This window comes from Conger conger, chromosome 10 (assembly GCF_963514075.1).
Source record: "Conger conger chromosome 10, fConCon1.1, whole genome shotgun sequence".
Taxonomy (NCBI): domain Eukaryota; kingdom Metazoa; phylum Chordata; class Actinopteri; order Anguilliformes; family Congridae; genus Conger; species Conger conger.
The window spans coordinates 6,263,707-6,285,003 of record NC_083769.1 but is presented as its reverse complement, the minus strand read 5'-3'; the positions used below and the strand labels follow the sequence as shown (position 1 = coordinate 6,285,003).

General features: G+C 46.9%; 1 protein-coding gene across 1 annotated transcript in view; it reads right to left on the bottom strand.

Moving 5' to 3' along the window:
* Window positions 1–21,297, bottom strand: part of LOC133138229 (guanine nucleotide-binding protein G(i) subunit alpha-3) — a 65,332-nt gene that overhangs the window by 17,563 nt on the left and 26,472 nt on the right. The window contains exons 2-4 of the mRNA XM_061256812.1: window positions 11,665–11,707; window positions 7,755–7,896; window positions 4,269–4,426 (exon numbers count right to left, since the gene is read on the bottom strand). Of these exons, the coding sequence (XP_061112796.1) occupies window positions 4,269–4,426; window positions 7,755–7,896; window positions 11,665–11,707 (343 nt within the window). The remainder of the gene's footprint in view (window positions 1–4,268; window positions 4,427–7,754; window positions 7,897–11,664; window positions 11,708–21,297) is intronic.

Below are 21,297 nucleotides of genomic sequence, written 5' to 3'. Positions count from 1 at the left end.
AATTCACCCTGCACGGTGAATAAAACAGAGGATCCTTCAAACGTAAGTGTGTCTGGGGCATATTATGATGAACAACAGACGGTGCGTTTTTTATGTTTTTTTTGGCTTTTTTTAAAGCTTTCAGAAAACGAACGCTGGCCTTCTGCTGTCAGCCAAGAGCAAATGAACCTTGTCTCGGGTGAAGAGCCGTCTCGAGAGAGCAAAACAAAGGAAAGCCAGTACTACTGACACTGAGCCTCAGGTAGCTGTGAAACAGCCAATGCTACAGGAAGAGGCAGGTCACTGATGGGGGAAGCAGCCAATCGGACGGCCGCCTCAGTCTTCAAAGAGCGTTGCCATGGCAGCTCGCCTACCCTTCAACGCTCCGCTCTGATTGGAGGATGACACAATGTGGAAGGTATAATGGAGACTGGAGATCTTCTCTTACAAAGCGCACGGGCTCAAATTAAATCTCGCTAAATCCGCGAAGGGAGGCAGAGGTAGACCGTCTGCGACACGCTCCGAGCAGGTGCGGATAAGACCAGAATTTTAATTCCCCCCACCCCCCCCAAACGACAGGCGTGAGCTAGCCAGCTGTGCGCTCTCACCGAATTCTAAGCGAATTGTAAAGAAGCTGGCGGGAGACAGCGACAGGTGCCGGTCCACTTGTTCTTTTCACGTCCGCCGCGTTCTGCCCCACGGCCGGCGGCCAGACGGGCTCGTCTCCGGCCCAAAAGCCTTCCGCTCCTCCCCCGAGCGGTCTCGCAAACGACACAGCACCAACGCGCCAAAGGCCCTTTTCCAGAATGTTCTACACATTCTTATCCTTGGAAGATGTACTGCCAAGTGACACAAGGCCTCAACGGCAACTTTGAAAAACTGGCGAAGACTTTATTAGAAATTTGATGGAAATTAATCTGGCATGAAATGTATGCGATGTGTATGCTGCTTCCTTGCGTTAATAAACTTTTTCTAGGTTATGTGCCCCCCAAAAGTGTATTTATTTTTATATGTGTATGTGTATATCATTATATTATTATTTATGGAACTGTAAATTTGTGTTTTTAGTCAAAAGTTTAATGAAAATATATTCACGAAAGAAAAATAATGTCAACGTGTCACAGGCATGTGGGCGGAGCCTTCTGAGGGGGGAAAGCAAACCTGCATCTGCCATTGTCCTGAATAGGGAGCTATTGTACATAATTGCTATTTTAGTATTTTAATAAATATTAATTAAAAATAATAATCCCATGGTGGAAGCGATGTCAACGCCATGGGCGACCTGGCAATTAAATAAAAGTGCAAACCCGGGTTTTACGCCCGTTTCTGTGCAGTAAACCACACAGCAGCTGTCGGGTATTTTGAAAATCACTACGCTTGAGTCCTAATTTAAAGACTTGTAACAGAGCGCTCCGTTGTCTCACTCTGCTGAACATTCGCCATCGGGGGGTGAGCCTGGAGAGATTATGACGTTTTTGTGTATCTTGCCGACTGGATCTATTACCAGCGATAATCATTACATCAGCAGTAGAATGTTCAGTTAAGAAAATTCTAATCACATGCAGTGCAGTCCGTATGTATTTGGACAGTGGTATCTGTACTCCAGCACACTGGATTTGAAATGAAACCGTGAACGTGAGGTTAACGTGCAGACCGTCCCCATTAATTTGAGGGCATTTACATCCATATCTTGCAATCCGTGTAGGAATCACATCCCTTTTTATACGTACGTAGCCCCTCCCTTTTAGGGGACCAAAAGTAATCGGACAGCTGCTTCCGAATACTCAGGCGTATTCAATCGCTCCCTTAGTGCAGGAATAAGAAAGCTTTCAGAGTCAAGTCTTGATTCTAGGCTTTGGTCTGTTATTGGCGTTTTTTTACATTTAAGGTCCAGAGTGGTGCCAGTGACAGCAAACGAAGCCGTTACGAGGCCGAGAAATACGGAAAAGCGTCTGAAAAGGCAGGTGTGCGCCAGGCTCGCCTCCTCCCCTGTGAGCTCTGGCGCACAGCGCGAACACACGCAGCTACAGAGAGCGGCCGCGTTCGCTCCAGTCCTCGGAGGGCCACGCCGCGACCCACGGAAGCGGTTCGTGATTCCATTCACAGCCGCGCGGCCTCCCGGCGCTAACAGCCGCGCGGTCTCCCGGGCGCTAACAGCCGCGCGGTCTCCCGGGCGCTAACAGCCGCGCGGTCTCCCGGGCGCTAACAGCCGCGCGGTCTCCCGGGCGCTAACAGCCGCGCGGTCTCCCTGGCGCTAACAGCCGCGCGTCTCCCGGGCGCTAACAGCCGCGCGGTCTCTCGGGCGCTAACAGCCGCGCGGTCTCCCGGGCGCTAACAGCCGCGCGGTCTCCCGGGCGCTAACAGCCGCGCGGTCTCCCGGGCGCTAACAGCCGCGCGGTCTCCCGGGCGCTAACAGCCGCGCGGTCTCCCGGGCGCTAACAGCCGCGCGTCTCCCGGGCGCTAACAGCCGCGCGGTCTCCCGGGCGCTAACAGCCGCGCGTCTCCCGGGCGCTAACAGCCGCGTGGTCTCTCGGGCGCTAACAGCCACGCGGTCTCCCGGGCGCTAACAGCCGCGCGGCCTCCCTGTGCGTCTCCCGGGCGCTAACAGCCGCGCGGTCTCTCGGGCGCTAACAGCCGCGCGGTCTCCCGGGCGCTAACAGCCGCGCGGTCTCCCGGGCGCTAACAGCCGCGCGGTCTCCCGGGCGCTAACAGCCGCTCGGTTTCGAGGTATAAACACAAAGGAGTGCACCGCACACCTCTCCAAGGGCAGGAGCGATACAGAGCCGAGATAGGACACCTGTTATCTGCAGTGCTTCTGGGGCTGCAGTGCTGCCGAACGTCACAACCCAGAATTCATTAAACCTTTATATCATTTTTTTTGTTGTTGTTGTGTACATTCATTTCACAGATGCTCTTACCCGGTACTACTTGTTATAACAGGAGAAACAGAAGTGCATTCAAGCTGATTTATGAAAGTAATAGTGCCAGAAATGGATAACAGCATTAGCAGGTAGACACACAACCTCACTGTAGCGCTAGCATGTTAGCCCCTCTAGCACGTTAGCTGCGTCCGCCGAAAACCAAAGCACAAATTCTGGTCCAGACCTGGGTCAAATAGATCATTGTTTTGGATTCAGATACTTGTTCCACTCTTTAGTGAGCTTGTCAGTATTGTAACCTCTGAAATACTCTGAAAACGTGCACCTTCTGGTCAACCAAGCACAGAAAAGTATTGGAATCTAAAATAATTAGTATTTAACACATAAAGAAAATAAATAAAATAGGACCAAAAACACAAAATACCATAACCATAGGCACTAAAGGTAGGAGTGCTAAGTGGTGGAGATGGGAAGGGAACTAAGGCGTTACAGTGAGAAGCCTGTAGCATAGTGGCTAAGGTACATGACTGGGGCAGCCTGTAGCCTAGTGGCTAAGGTACATGACTGGGGCAGCCTGTAGCCTAGTGGCTAAGGTACATGACTGGGGCAGCATGTAGCCTAGTGGCTAAGGTACATGACTGGGGCAGCCTGTAGCCCAGTGGCTAAAGTACATGACTGGGGCAGCCTGTAGCCTTGTGGCTCAGGTACATGACTGGGGTAGCCTGTAGCCTTGTGGCTCAGGTACATGACTGGGGCAGCCTGTAGCCTAATGGCTAAGGTACATGACTGGGGCAGCCTGTAGCCTAGTGGCTAAGGTACATGACTGGGGCAGCCTGTAGCCTAGAGGCTAAGGTACATGACTGGGGCAGCCTGTAGCCTAGAGGCTAAGGTACATGACTGGGGCAGCCTGTGGCCTAGTGGCTAAGGTACATGACTGGGGCAGCCTGTAGCCTAGCGGCTAAGGTACATGACTGGGGCTGGGCCCCTGAGCAAGGCCCTTAAGCCCACATTGCTCCAGGGGGAATTGTCTCCTGCCTAGTCTAATCAATTGTAAGTCGCTTTGGATAAAAGCGTCAGCTAAATAACAAATGATGACTATTATGATTATTATAATAAAATGTGGTGTGAAGAGGAGGGGATGCCCAGGCGTCTGTGTGTGTGTGTGTGTGTGTGTGTGTGTGTATGTGTGTATGCGTGTGTGTGTGTGTGTGTGTGTGTGAGTGTGTATGTGTGTATGCGTGTGTGTATGTGCGTGTGTGTGTGTGTGCGTGTGTGTGTGTGTGCGTGTGTGTGTGCGTGCGTGTGTGTATGTGTGTATGCGTGTGTGTATGTGTGTGTGTGTGCGTGTGTGTGTGTGTGCGTGCGTGTGTGTGTGTGTGTGTGTGTGTGTAATGGCCCAGTCCCTCTTACTATGAGGCGGAGTCGTTGAGCTGGTATTCGCGGGAGCGGGTGAAGCAGCTCTGCACCCCTCCGTCCTTCCACAGCCTCCTGATGACCCCCGCCAGCTCCGCCGTCATCACCCCCTCCTCCGCCGTGCCCGCCAGAACGAAGAGCTGCCGAGCGTCGTCCTGCAGAGACACGCACAGGGGTGTGAGGTCTGTACTCACACTCACACAAACACACACACACACGCACGCGCGCGCACGCGAGCGCAGGGGCATGAGGTCTGTACTCTCACACACACTCACACTCACACTCACACTCACACTCACACTCACACTCACACTCACACTCACACTCACACTCACACTCACGCTCACACAAACACACATATACACACACGCACACACGCACACACACACACACGCACAGGGGCGTGAGGTCTGTACTCACACTCACAAACACAAACACACATATACACACACGCACACACACACACACGCACAGGGGCGTGAGGTCTGTACTCACATTCACAAACACAAACACACATATACACACACACACACACACACACACGCAGGGGCGTGAGGTCGGTACTCACACTCACACAAATACAAACACAAACACACATATACACGCACATACACATGAGGTAAACACACACAATGTATGACAATGGAGCTGAAGTGATTTCAGGTATCTTTATACTTAATATATCTTTATATCTTAATGTGTCACTGTCCAATTAATTATGGTGCTCACTGTATTTAATGGACAAAATACAAACCATTAGCCTCGTTGCACCCAAAATTCACTTGCGAGTGGAAATTGGGGTTTGTGTCAGAGAAAAAAAGTAATTTCTACATACCCATTTACATGGATGGACAATTCAGGTTGAAGTCCCTAGCAATAGCAGTGTCCTACATGGGAATCAAATCTACAACGTTCAGGTAGGCAGTTTTCTAATCTATTACACTATTACTGCTATGTACACATACTGTACAGTACAGACAGTACAGACTACAAATGATGTTTCTATGGGGAAAAGCAGCTCTCCTACCCTACTGCCAGCACCATACTGCCAGCACTTTTACCCCCTACTTGGAACACAGTCACCCCCCAACTACCCCACGTGAACCCCAGAACAAGAGAATTACATAAACAGGTCCCAGGCACTAAGTACCAACTGCAGCGCGGAGAACACTTCCATATGTTATGTAGACCTCCTCGGGTGCCAGGGCAACAAGCTGACACACTCCTCAGAGCCTGGCCCCTGCTGCTGCATAACATGCAGAAAACTTCCAGGTGGAGTGTGAGAGAGAGAGAGAGAGAGAGAGAGAGAGAGAGAGAGAGGGGGAGAGAGAGAGGGAGAGGGAGAAAGAGAGGGAGATGGAAAGGGAAAGAGGGAGAGAGAGGGAGTGAGAGAGGGAGAGAGAGAGAGGGAGGGAGAGAGCGACAGGGAGAACAGCCAGAGACTGACTGGGGCCAGCATCGGGTGCTGGTGTTTTCCGATTAAATCCTGCGTCTTACTTCCTGTTCCCTTACTGTACCAGTGTCACAATGAACCATTTGTACCATTTGTACCAAAACTTAGCTTAAGCGAAGAACTGAAGCCTGTGTGCCATTCTGATATTCCCACCAGTGAGCCAGGTCACAGAGGACTACAGGACAGACTGCGACTATTTAACTACAGGCCACACAGGACTTCAGGACAGGCTGCGACTATTTAACTACAGGCCACACAGGACTTCAGGACAGACTGTGACTATTGAACTACAGGCCACACAGGACTACAATAAAGCCTGTGACTATTTAGCTATAGGTCACACGGGACTACGGGAGGGCCTGTGAGTAGCCAGACAGTACTTCAGAAGAGCTGGCATTAGTTGGAGGGGAAGAAAAGTCATTGTAGTCATCTGGCATGTATTAGGGAGGAACTAATGCCCCCAGGGAGGGAGGACAAGGCCAGTAGTGTCCCACCACTCCAGATCCCTGCTCTGTAGCGTACACTAGCAACTACATATCCCAGAATGCAGCAGACCCACACCAATTAGCCTGATTTGAAATACTTAACTCTTTACAAGCAAGTAAATTCTGCAGGCTGCAGCCAATTGTTCAAAACAAATCTATTTTTATTTAATAGTCAGACTAAAAATTATTTCACGATTGCGCATTTTGGAAAGAAACGCACGGCCTTTGAATATTCCCAGGGATTTGTGGGAATGTTCCCAAATTTTTATCAGCACCTAAGGAATTAAAGTATTTTGGAAGGCATATTTCGTCTGGCCACTTGTGCTCAAAGAGAGGGGAGTGGAATGCGAGGGCTGAATTCATATTTCAGGGGGGAGAGTTGGAGAAGTTGACCTCCAGCCACAGAGACCCCCCCACACGTGTTTTTCGGCACGTCGACAGCGAGACTCGTGCTTCACGCTCACACTCCCAGGCTCAGGTGAGAGGAGGACCCACAAATCCCGCTCTGGGCCAGACTCCCCGGGCCAGCCCGCGTTCACCCCCACCGCCCCCCGCCCGCCGTCCCCCTAGGCTCCCAGCCCGTCCCCCTAGGCTCCCAGCCCATCCCCCGTCCCCCTAGGCTCCCAGCCCGTCCCCCTAGGCTCCCAGCCCGTCCCCCTAGGCTCCCAGCCCGCCCCCCTAGGCTCCCAGCCCGTCCCCCTAGGCTCCCAGCCCGTCCCCCTAGGCTCCCAGCCCGTCCCCCTAGGCTCCCAGCCCGTCCCCCGGCAGTGATAACCCTCGCGGTCCGCACCGCTTAGTGTGACTGGCAGGGTAACCGCTATGCTTCGTGAACTCCGCAAAACGGCTATTTTCGCACTTTCTCAGGACCGACGGTCTCTTATCCGAAGGACGGGGGGGGGTATTTTTAAGCTTCGGGGCGAGGAGGGGGATGTGATGTCATTGTTTTTTAAAATCCGGCTTTAAATCACTTTAAGTTACGCCTCTCTGGCTACGACCCAAGCGTTTCGCCGTTAGCTTCTAAATCCAGAAGAAAGACAAAATGGATGACGGGGATGGATTACTGCCGTGAGCACATTCAGATCGATGGGAGAAGCAGCGCCTTAAAGGCAGGGATGTGGGTCAGCCAAGGCCAGGAGCCTCCATTCAGTCCGCACTGACCCTTAACCACGGGTTACAGCCAAACTATACGCCTCCCTGCCTTTCGCTTTGACCCAAACAAATGGAAATGGAAATTTACAAAGTCATGTCGGTGTGTTTTCAACTCACAACACTGGGTCTGTAGAGAGAAATAAGCCTGCTTTTAACAGTGCAAATTCAAACAACGATTTAATCATAAGTTTTGTATTATAATCGCCCTTACTCTAGTATGAACGTAATGGTACGTGCATTACAGACAAAGGGCCTATTTAGGCTCTACAAAAACATGTTTGTTGCATTTAACTGTTAACTGCATCCATGTTGAGTATGTAATTTGATTGCTGACACAAGCTAATTGCGGGGATGTTCACCAGGGATCAGAGAGGCTGAGAGAGGGGTGGCACTCACCGCCCGTGCAGGGTCCCCAAAGTCAACCTTGAGGCGGCCCATGGCGCGGATGATGGCGATGATGGACTGGATGGTGTTGCTGTACACCACCACTTTATACTGCTTACACTCTTCCTCTGAGTACCCGTCCTCATGGATAATCCTGAGAGAGAGAAACTCTGTTACAATGTACACACACACACACACTGTTACACTGTACACACACACACACACTGTTACACTGTACACACACACACACACACACTATTACACTGCACACACACACACACACACACACACTATTACAATGTATGCACACTGTTACACTGTACACACACACACACACACACACAGTTACACTGTACACACACACACACACACAGTTACACTGTACCTCCACACACACACGCACACTGTTACACTGTACACACACACACTCACACTATTGCAATGTACACACACACATTATTACACTGTACACACACACACACGCACACTGTTACACTGTACACACACACACACACACTCACACACTCACACTATTACAATGTACACACACACATTATTACACTGTACACACACACACACTATTACACTGTACACACACACACACACTATTACACTGTACACACACACACACACACACACTATTACACTGTACACACACACACACACTATTACAATGTACACACACACACTGTTACACTGTACACACACAGACACTATTACAATGTACGCACACTGTTACACTGTACACACACACACACACACACTGTTACATTGTACACACACACACACACACACACACACACACTGTTACACTGTACCTCCACACACACACACACACGCACACACACAGTCACATTGTGTACACAGACACACACACACAGACACACACAGACAGGCACAAACGCACTGTTACACACACACAAACACAGACACACACGCACTAATGCACTGTTACATACACAGTCACATTGTACACACACACACACACACACACACAGGCACAAACGCACTGTTACACACACACACACACACACACACACACCCCCACACCTCACACACACACACAGTTACACTTTACACACACAGACGCTCACACATGTACACACACACACACAAACAAACAACAGCTGCCAATCAACATCTCAACACCTGATCAGTATAACTCATCTGCACCGACTGCATCCTGTATAGATAACACGTTCCACGTCAGTGGTTAAGCACTGTTTATAGACCCATTTTTTCCAAGTACGTATTTGACCGAGGTCAAGCCTGCACCCGGAAAAATCTGCAGTCTGCTGTGGCACACCTGCACATCCCATAAACTGACTACACCTTCCTCAAGGCATCTTTCAATTTTTTTTTTTTTTTTTTAGTTTCCAACTTAAAATCCCTCAACTGTGTCTGGTCTTATTGGTTACTGCTGCCAATTCTCCTGTCCGTTTCAGGGGGAGTGCAGGCAAGCATGCCGTCTCCACGAAAAAGGCAGCGTGCCTGTTTTCGGGGAGTTTATTTTAACTTCACAGCTTGCCGGTCAAGCCGAAACAGACGCAGAGTCAGAGGAGGACGTTCATGTGCAGCTCGCCCAGGCAGACTGACCGAGCAGCAGGGAGTTTCTGCTGCGCAACACCACACCACGGCATCACGCCAGCTGAGATCCCGCCCACCTGATACTGCGCCCAATTACGTGTCCTCCTGCACGACCGCCGGCCACGATGGCCAATGACGTGCTCCAGACTCCCCAAGAGGTCATGGGACCTGTCCGCACGATGATATAGTGCTTCAACAGGAAAAGCAATTATGGGCCTGATTTACTAAACCTTCTGGCACTACACAAAACTATTAGCACAACCAATGATTGGTGAAAAACCAATACCACATCCAGTCCTTGGTCATGTTATTGGGTTTGCACATGCTAAAGGTCTTAGTAAGGCAGACCCTAATTATTTATTTTACAACAAATCAGCCTTTCCCAGATCCTGTATAAAGAGGAGTGAACACTCTAAACTCATTGCAGATAGCCCATCCGGACTCAGCCTACAGAGACTACTTCTCCCCCCAGTTAACTGAAGTTGAGCAGAGTTGGATGGAAAAATATATTTCCCCCATCTTTTGACCATTAATAATCAACTGCAAGGATACACACAAATGGGATTTGAATAAGGCTTTTAAACTCACTAAAGGGATTAACAAAGTGAATTATAGGCGATTCTTCAGGGTGAGTTCGGTTAGCAGAACGAGAGGGCATAAATGGAAATTGGCAACAGAGAAATTCTGTACAGATATAAGGAAGTATTTTTTCACACAGCGAGTGGTCAATGTGTGGAATAGCTTGCCAGGACATGTAGTGGAGGCAGAAACACTGGGGGTTTTCAAGACCAGGCTTGATACGGTGCTAGATACTATTTAGCTTTAAGGCAAACTAAGGTACACTTAAGGGTAGGAAAAAGAGAGCATTGCAGGGCTGAATGGCCTGTTCTCGCCATCATATCATGCTATGTGAGGTCAAACACACCAGACCCAGGTCAAATACATAATTATTTTGGATTCAAAAACTTTTATACACATTACTGAGCTTGTCTGGTGTATTTACAACTCTCAAAAAGTGCAATCCTCACCTTCTGGTCCTCAAGTTGGCTCAATTGCACTAGACATGATCAATCAAGCACAGAAAAAGATTTGAATCCAAAACAATGAGGTATTTGACCCAGGTCTGACACACACCTGGCAGAGGAGACTCAACACTCACAGTCACAGCCTGCAGAACAACGTCTCCTGCTACAGTTTACGTAATCCGCTCCGAGCCGCCAATCATCCTCAGGTTCCCCCGAGCATGTGTTCATTTCGATGTTTACTTGGTACCGTTTCAAGGGTCAGGACACGCGCACGCAGATCAAACGGGCTTTTTTTAGCCAGCACAGCTGGGTTATAACGAGGACCAGGATTTCACCCCCCAGCAGTGTCCGCTTGGGTCCTGCTGACTCATTTCCGAACGAAACCCGAAACCCAGCCGAACGCACCAGGTCCACGCCGGGACCCCCCCTCGTGGTCCGTCACGCTTACTCACAAACGTTGTGACGTTAAAATTTGTGCGAAGGCCGTCATTTCCACAGGGGAACCTCTACCCCCCCCCCCCCCCCCCCCCCGCGGTCCGGGAGGCCGCAAACAAAACCGCTTTCCAAACTCCCCATCTGCCTCAGATTTACACAAGCACAGGAGCGCAGGATTCGGTTATCCCGGCGCAGGGCCAGATGAGTCATAGCGCGCTTCGTTCCTCCTTTTCCGTTCTCTTCCTTTTGCTCACTCTTTCTTTCGTTTGCTCAGTCATTCATTTGTTTGTGAATATATTCATGCACACACAGGGCATGGGGCTTCACACAGGTATACACACTGCTGAGGGGTTAACGAGCAACAATAAATAAATATATCTATATTTTGAGGCCATATGCATTTACAACGGTCTGCATTTATATGGCACCTTTATCTAAAGCGATTTAAAATGAATGCTTCTTATTCACCCATTCGTACACCAACAGCGATTGGCTGCCATGCAAGACACCAACCAGCTCGTCAGAGGAGCAATTGGGGGTTAGATGTCTTGCTCAGGGACACTTCCGACACAGCCAGGGTGGGATCGAACCGGCAACCCTCCGACCGCCAGACGACTGCTCTCACCTCCTGTGCCAATGTCGCTCATCAAAGAAAAATTGATTTCAAAATATATCTTTCTAAATAAGTCATTCGTTTTCCAAAGGGCTTAGCTGGAAACGCGATACGTGTCGCAGACTGCATGAGGTGTATCTATGGACACAAAACATAAACACTCACAACCTTTATCCTATGGGAAATGCTGATGAGCGCACGGTATGCGTTTGAGTGTGCAGCATTAGCCGCTACGGAGACGGGAGCTATTCTTAGGACTTACTTCATCTGCTTCACTATTGTGCTTTTCCCAGACTCCCCGGCACCTGGGAAAAGAAGGGAGAAAAAGGCGTTAGCTACAGCACCGGCTACAAATTCCGACTAGACATCCAAGAAAAACTCTGGCCTGCACACAACCACAAATCCTTTGATTTTGGTCAAGAGAAAGACTGAGAAATCTTTAGAGAAATTAGATTTATTCAACAAATTAGGGCGCAAAAATGTACATTTCACATGACATTTTGAAAGTAATATCAGAGATTTCCGAGTACCAGGCTTGGCGAGCATCATGAACGGGTATTTCAAGTTTGTGAACTTAATTTCAGTACATTCCCAGACTTCATTTGTCTGAAATGGAATTCCAGTTCTGTCATATTTAATATAAGATTAACCCATTTTTAAATGTTGTAATTCAATTTTAAAGCACTCCCTGAGATGAATTAATTTGAAATGAAGTTGAACGCATTCTCTAAAGCAGAGACACTCAATCCTTCCCAGAAAGGGCCGGTGTTGTTGCAACCAGGCAGTTACACACCTGATTCTACTAATCGACCATTCGAGTCATTGCTAAGGACCTTGATTAGAAGAATCAGGTGCGTAGCTGCTTGGTTGGAACAAAAGCCGGCACCAACACCGGCCCCTTCTGGGTGATATTGAGTAACCCTGCTGTAGCAGATGATGAAGGTTACACAGCTACTGTAAGACTGGGTGTGAGATGAATAGGCATGGTGTCTGGTGGTGTGTTAGACGTGCGCCTTTGGCAGCGATGCGCATGACTTGCGTGGTCTAAGACGCTGGAAACAGTTTTACGAAACATCTGCGGGCCGTGTGAAATAACCACGACGAATCTGGCTGGAATCACGAGGGAGAACAAAGTAAAAAAAAGTATGATCAAAACTAAAACGGCAGAATAAGACTCGGAGTGCCCTCAATCTCTGGTGTCAACCCACACTGTTTGGAAATACGGCATCTACAGTAAATTAAAAGTTTTTCCTTGCTACTTCCCCAACAATTATAACACAGACATAGAGAAGAACATGGATGCTTACACAACCTTTGTTAACCCTGGGCTTTCAATCATTCTGCCGTGAGAGCCTACATATACACTCTGTTGGTGGCAGACAGGGTGGTTTGAGTATCTCAGAAACTACTGATCTCCTGGGATTTTCACGCACACTTGTATTGAGTTTGCAAAGAACGGTGTAAAATCACCAAAGAAAATCCAGTGAGCAGCAGTTCTGCAGACAGAAACGCCTATTGAATACCTATTAAAGTGCTCACTGAGTGTAATTTGCTCATGATGGTTTGAAAGCCCAAATATATTTTAAATAAATAGCTTGCTAAGTTGCCTGCTTATTAGATGCTGGTCTCCTTTAAGACAACATTTGTGTGTGCCGTTTTAACGACTAATCCGTTTTGACAATTAAAATGTATAGAAGGAATCAACGGTGAAGGGGAAGCGTTCCACTCGCGATTCAGTCAGAAATCCACATTCCCGAGAAAGCCTGGGGGAGCAGTGAAGCACGGAGAATCCACACGGATCAGCTTCCCTGCCCATCACGGCCTCCCATCTGAAGGCTGACATGCTCTGGATAGAGGATTTCAGCCGAGAAGCTGTCAGCGTTTATCCCCACGGCGCGAAATTACGCAGCACGGCTCCTCCCGTAGTCGGCGCTCCACGATGCGGAATGCTAAGTACATGAAAGGCCAGGCTTACGTCGTCATCTCAAACCCTGTGGCTTTCAAGGCCGATGGTACACACACCGGTGTTCTAGTGAGAGAAGTTTGAGAAGGCAATGCGTCTGAAAGTTAAAACAAGATTTAAATTCCCTCTGCAGGTAAACTGAATGCTGGAGAAGAATAAACGCTGGGAATAAAAACTGGGCGAAATGCTGATTTATAATCCGCACCATTTTGGAGTGGAATCATTTATTGCAAAAACTTCGAGAGGTAACAAACGACTCTCAAAGCGCCTCAGCTTGTGCGGAGGGAAAGCAAACAGGGTTGTCAGGGTGAATAAAAAAAACGAAAAATCCAATAGAGTACGCTAAAGGAATATGGCAGTGCACGAGAAACACGACTGTAATTTCTGTGTTCCCTCAGGTTAGACTTTTGACAATCCAATTACGACAATTTACGCAAAAATCCATTCTTTAAATTACATTGCATTTATTAATGTGAAGCTCTCTCTCTCTCTTCGAACAGCTACTTTTTGGTCGTGCATATTGGAGTTTATTAAATAAAGCAATTTTAGCTGGGATAATCAGTCGGTACTTTAAGCGTGAAAGTTGAAAGCAATTAGTGACTAGCGTTTTAGGGGCAAAACATTGCATGCTGTGTCAACAGAATCATTTATTAATTGAATATAAATCGCGTACCCGTAGCAAACCATCGGAAACCTCTAGCGATACCAAGAAAATACAAGCTATGTGACTTTAGTGTATCCTGAAGACAACCTCTCCGTTGAAGACACGCAGGAATGTCTTTAGAGCCTTTATTATTATTATTTTTAGCTTTGTGTTTCAATTTAAGTACCGTGCCTTTTCAGTTCTGCTCTTTAGCGTCTCATTATTACATCTGGAACCTGCATCTCTATTTCAATAGACTGCACTCGCAACATTACAGAACCGTAGAGCCGCTGTTTCTGTGATGTCTGACAAGGAACAGCCACCGCATTGCAAAAGCAACCAGAAACAAACAACCCCCCAAGTCTGATGGTATTCCACTAGTATAACTACATCCTGTGAGGTCTGTAAGTAATTGGACAGCGGTACAATTTCTGTTCTTTTGGCTCTGTACTCTAGCACATTGAATTTGAAATTAAACAATACATATTAGGTTAAAGGGAAGACTGTTGCCTTTTATTTGAGGGTATTTACATCCACATTGAATGATCCCTGTACACTTGTAAGTTCCCTATACAGTACAGTGTGCAGAACGATCAAAAAGCAGTTTCTCTTGAGCCTTGACCAGAGCTCTACTGGGTGCTACAGTGAGGGGTGACAGGTAGGACAGGCCTGAAGGAATAGGACCAATTTAGCTTCAGAGACAGAACATGCAGAAAAAAAGTTCAGAAGTGAAATATGCCTAATAAACAAGACATGATCTTGTATTTCTCATCTGCGCGCACCAAGCTCTGTACTAAATCTCAGCAGAAAGGCCGCAAGCCAGAAAATGGCTGCCATGACCACGGGAAATAGCTGGTATTTTATTAATGTGGAACTGAGTGAGTGAGTTGTAATTTGCTGAATCTTCAGAAAAGAATTCAGGTCTATGCGATGTCCCCACCCTGATGATAACTGGGTAGACACATGATAATTAATTTTTCAAGCACTTTTACAAAAACCTAAAAGTCATAACATCTGCAAGACAGTTTTAGTCAGACCCTTATGATACTGGTGATTAGTCAAGCATTATATTAATGGCTCTACTGAATAGATATTTCATCATTATTATTGGGAATTACGCAATATCATAGTAAGTCAATTTGCTGGACCCTTCCTCGAGTCTATTCCTGAGCCCAGCTGGTCAGCACAGATCCATTCCAATCGCCCAAACGAACGACATTGGGAAAAATGTAAACAACACCAGTCATCTGGGAACAGCGCACCTGGCGCTACACATAAATAAATAACAGAGGAGTGAGCCGTGCTTGAGAAACCAGGAAAGCAAAACAGAAAGATTCTACGATTCTCAGAGCTAAAAGACTGGTGCATTTCACACCAATAACCAAAATTACAAAAGGTTAGAAGCAGGGGCGGAGCTAGCCTGGCATAGAGCATCACACAAAGAACTAAGGAGTCCATTTTAAAGACACAAAATATTTTACTTATTTTATTTAGGCTTCGTTTAACCAGGTGAGTCCCGTTGAGATTACAAGATCTCATTTTCGAGGGAGCTCTGGCCAAGAAAGCAGCAATACAGTGTTACAGACAACATAAAAGCAACATTACAAACATATAATAAAATATACAGTTGAAGCTCATAATCACATGCCAAAAGACAAAACAGGAAGAAACATAATCTAGCAAAGAAGGCGATTACAGATTCAGATTTTGCCTCCAAACCCTTCACTACATTTTACACAAAATATGTAAACAGTACAGTGCAATAGTCTTAGACACCCAACATTTTTTGTCTTGGATGTTTATTTTTTCTGCATTAGTGCAAATGTGAGATTTCCCAGCATTAATATGAATAAGGCCTAAGTTAGTGTCTGTTACTGGGTGCTGAGGGGACCCCCTCATGGCTGTTCATATAGGGGTGTCACCCTGACAGAAGACGTCTATCGTTGGGACTGCATAAAAAAATGAAGATGAAATTACGGCTCCTTTTCTCAGCCGTAAACGTCAGCCCCCGGTCTCTGACACGCGCGGTCATCTGCGTGTCCCTGGGACTGTGAGCAGATGAGGGGTCCTTTCAGCACGCAAATCTCAACCCATCTTTGTTCGCTCTTCTCTTCCAACGCTTCCCCAATCATCTCTCTCTCCTGATTCCCTTTGTACCTGCTGATCAGGAACTGTAAAAGTGCACTCGCTCATCTCCAAAGGCCACCTTTAGCCTCTTTCAGCTGCATCCCAGCTGCGAGTACGTCTTTCCAAGGGGCATACGGAATTATTTTTATATATATATATTTTCTAAAGAAGCCTCCATCGTTTGCTGGAGGCTTTCGTTTATTATCTGACAGACGAGGAGGGCAAAATTACTTTAAGGCATGTAATCTAATCGATGTGTGTACAGTACTGTGCAAAAGTCTTAGGCACTTGTAAGAAAAAAATCCATAAAGAAAATATGCTTTAAAAAATAATGAAATTATTAAGTTTCTAAATAAAAAAAATAAAAAAAGAATAATAATACTATAAAGAGCAGTAAACTGTTAAAAGCCTAATCAAATCATTGTTTGTTGTCACTCCCCTTCGGCGTTAAAGCTCGGTAAGGGAAATTGTTGTCCGTCTCGCTTGCTTCTGGCTCTCCAGATGATCCCAGACAGATCAAGTTTTATCTGAAAAGTGGTCTATTACTTACTATGTTACATTATTTAACAAAATATAAAACAGGTTTTTTTTGGCCAGTATTGTATAAGACGCTTTACACCTTTTCATGTTACGTTACTGTGAAAGGGTGTGAAATTCACCTGAGTGATCTGAGGGATGGATGGTGGCCATTTACTCTGGTGGGGGGGGGGGGGGATTAATGAGTCAATTAACCAGTGCCCAGACCATATGCCAGTTTGGGTATTTTGCAAGAACAGCATGGATATGTGGCCAGTGTGTCAGGACCTCAGTTTAGCATCTGCTCTGAAAGAGGACATCTCCTGCAGCACAGTGTCCCTATCACCAAGACCACTTCTACCCATTTCATGAGGAGGCCTAGTCCTGCATAACTCCATCACTAATTAAGCCCAGACCTGCTTAGCCTTGGCCTCAATAATAACCAACCTCAGCCTTGCGTAGCCTCAGGACTAACCATTGCCAAGTGCCAACCCTGCTTAGTTTAAGTACAACCAGATGGAGGGGTGACCAGCTTTGCAGAGGTCTGACGGGTGATCTTAGGATGCAGAAATGCCAGGGCACCTGCACCATTGAGCAATATTACATCAGAACTATTGAAAACTATGCCAAACATAGAGTAAAACTGGTACACTAGCATTTATGACCTTAAAAGCATTCCCCATATCCTTGTCCACGCAGTCGGTCGTAGCCACCTCCAAAATCTATCAAGAAGCACGAGCGAAGCATCAGCTTTCACAGATGAGCTGTGGTCACACACACACAAACATATCACTCACACAGACACACACCGCAACCTCACGTTTATTTCAGTTCTCTGAACTCAATGCTGGCTCTAGAACCCTGGTCTTTCAGCGCGCACGCACACAGCACGCAGGAACACGCACCGCAACCTCACGTTCATTTCAGTTCTCTGAACTCAATGCTGGCTCTAGAACCCTGGTCTTTCAGCGCGCACGCACACAGCACGCAGGAACACGCACCGCAACCTCACGTTCATTTCAGTTCTCTGAACTCAATGCTGGCTCTAGAACCCTGGTCTTTCAGCGCGCACGCACACAGCACGCAGGAACACGCACCGCAGCCTCGCGTTTATTTCGGCTCATTGCCCCATCCAATTAGGGCGGAGCAGCAGGCGGGCACACTGCGGGGGGAATAGTCTGTTCTTAATTCCGGGTGGGGGGCGAACCTTCCGGTGCCTTCCTCGGTCTCCGAAGCAGGCTGGGGCGCGTAAGTCCAGACAGGTCCGCCCTTATTACGAGCTCGTTATGCCCCGAATTCTCAAAATTCTTAGTTTTGCCGTGCCCCTGGGGTCCATCGCTGAGAGAACGTAAATATTTCAAGAGTGGAAGAAAATAAATGGGCTTTTCTGACAGAAATTAATATGTGAGGAAGCACTGAGCTTCAGTACAGCCATAGTTCCCCCAGGCACACCAGGCTACAAAGCAGACCTGGGTCAAAAACATCATTGTTTTGGATTAAAATACTTTTCTGTGCTTTACTGGGCTTGCCTGCTGGATTCTAACCTATGAAATACTTTTAGAAAGTGCAAACCCCACCTTCTGGTTCTCCAAATTGCACCAGGCAAGATGAATCGAGCACAGAGAAGTATTTGAATCCAACACAATTACGTATTTGACCCAGGTCTGCTGATAAGACTCTCAGTCGTGCTTCCGTGGTCACCACCACAAAGGGGAAGCAGACTAGTGGCTTGTTTAAGATAAAGCGCAAAGCCAAGAGCCGCTCGTCACACTGGGGCCCAAGCAGGGCTTGCGCAGGGATGAGTCAGAGGAAGACTGTTCACGTGTAACCAAGCAACCAGAAGGGGTTATAGAGAAGAAGGAGACCTCGATCCCTGCCCACAGAGCCCTCCCTAACCATTGGTAATGCTACCGGTAGTGAGGCCGCAGCTGGTATAGCCAGGGCCCATGCACTAGACCAAGAGCAGTGGCTTAAGGGGAGGAGCACTAGGGAATGTTTGAATCCTCCGGAACAACTCAGCCACGCCAGATAACAAGCAGGGGGAACAACATCACAAACCACATAGCACCATCGTAAAAGAGGGAAAAAAACTCTGCGAAGTACATGTGCAATTATGCCTTCAACATTCCCTGTTTTACAGCTAATGCACAGGACATTTTACGCTCACCTAACCCTTTAAGGTGTGAGGTTATTATGTACTTGGAATGTTCTTAACTGAAATGGTCTGAGCATTATGCTGATGCAACAATCATGACTGGTAACTGAAAGCAATGTTCTGGGACTTTTACCATTCCAAAATAATCTCTCTTCAAAGGGTTAAATTATCTTAGTTTTTTCCCCCCCATTTGAATTATGCAGTAACCAACAGCAACCAACCAAAAATGGATATAATGTTTTAGCATGGACCGCATTCATGAGCGTAGTCCATCACAGTCTAATATTTTTATTCAAATGCCATTGCATCAAACATGGATGAAAATCTCCCATTGTAAGGTTAGCCATCAGAATATTACGAATCCATTATTAACAAGATAAAGGCTTTCTGTGACCTAACATCCAGGAGGAGAAGACACAATCTATTTACCACACATCGTGTGTGTGTGTGTGTGTGTGTGTGTGTGTGTGCGTGCGCACGCGCATGTACATGTGTGTGTGTGTGCACAAGGGTGTGTATGTACGTGTGTGTGTGTGCTCATAAGGGTGTGTGCGTGTGTGTGCAAGTGTTTGCTTGCGTGTGTGCAGGTATGTACATGTGTGTGTGCATAAGGGTGTGTGCGTGTGTATGTGTGTGTGCGCATATGTACGTGTGTGTGTGTATATACATGTGTGTGTGTGTGTGCGTGAGTACATGTGTGTGCGCGTGTGCATATGCATGTAGTGTGTGTGTGTGTGTGTGTGTGTGTGCAAGTGTTTGCTTGTGTATGCGTGTGTGCAGGTATGTACGTGTGTGTGTGCATAAGGGTGTGTGTATGTGTGTATGTGTGTGCGCATATGTACGTGTGTGTGTGTGTGCGTGTGTATATGTGTGTTCACATGTGCATATGTACCTGTGTGTACATGTGCATGTGTGTGCATAAGGGTGTGTGTGTGTGTGTGTGTGCGCGCATATGTAGTGTGTGTGTGAGTGAGTGAGTGAGTGAGTGAGTGAGTGAGTGAGTGAGTGAGTGTGTGTGTGTGTGTGTGTGTGTCTGTGAGTGTATGTGTGCGTGTGTGTGTGTGTGTGTGTGTGTGAGAGAGTGTCTGTGTGTGTGTGTGTGTGTGTGTGTGTGTGTGTGTGTGTGAGAGAGTGTCTGTGTGTGTGTGTGTGTGTGTGTGTGTGTGTGTGTGTGTGTGTGAGTGTCTGTGTGTGTGTGTGTGTGTGTGTGTGTGAGTGTGTGCATAAGGGTGTGTGTGTACGTACGCGTCCTGCTGGACCAAAACAAATATCAAACAACCATATTTAAGAATTGTGCACGAAACAAAATAAAATAGTAGGTTAAAATGAATTATTCTGCCCCCAGAGTGGCCTTAATTTGTTTTTACAGCAAATATTTAAACTATGCTTCAAGTACAAAGGATATTATGCAGCTTTAAAAGTAATTTCAAAAGGCTTGAGGCCCGACGTCAGCCTGATATTGATTCAGCACAAAGGCTGTCACACTGGATCTGACCGCCATCGTCTTCAACTCCAGATAAAACAAGAAGACGTTCCATTCAGTGATACAGTATCAGCCTTCAGCTGGGAAAACCAGTGTTTACTCAACCCAACACCAGCCTGATAAGGTACCATCATCATTCTTCTCCCAAAAGTTTACTGAATGCAAACAACGTGAAAAAATATTTTAAATTCACCCAGATTTTAAAATATAGCAAACAAAATATGAGAGAATATAAATATTTCTTGCCCAGGTCTTGCCCAGTGTGTATATTGTATTTATGATATCAATAAACACAGTCTCTTGCCTTTCCTCCAAAAGAATGAAAAACAAATAAATTTGCTAAATGTTGAATATACACTCAGTGAGCACTTTTTTATTCAACTTATTATTTAGAAGTATTGGTCTTCTGCTGCACCCTATCCCCTTAGAGTTATGATGTGTTGTGTTCAGAGATGCTCTTCTGCATACCACTGTTGTAATGTGCGGTTATTTGTGTTCAGAGATGCTCTTCTGCATACCACTGCTGTAATGTGTGGTTATTTGCATCACTGTCATCTCAGCTGTGACCAGTCTGGCCATTCCCCTCTTATGTCTGTCATTGACCTGGCCTTTCTGTCTGCTGTACTGCTGCTCACCGGATTTTAGTTTTTTATTTGTTTGCCCCATTCTCTGCAAACTCCAGAAAGTTTCTGAGATAATCAAATCACCCTGTCTGGCACCAACAATCATTCCACAATCAAAGTCACTTAGATCACATTTCTTCCCCGTTCTGACATTTGGTCTGAAAAACAGCTGAACCTCTTGACCACAGCTGCATTTAGTTGTGCCGGATAAAGTATTTGCATTGACAAGCTTTGCACAGGTATACCTAATAAAATGACCACTGAGTGTTAATGTCACAGGCTTGGAGCACGTTTTGAAAGCACTCGTGCCCCACGGTAGAGCAGAAAAGAGAGAAAAGGCAGAGGTAAATACATGAAGAGAGGAAGAAAGATGTCTCCAATTTCT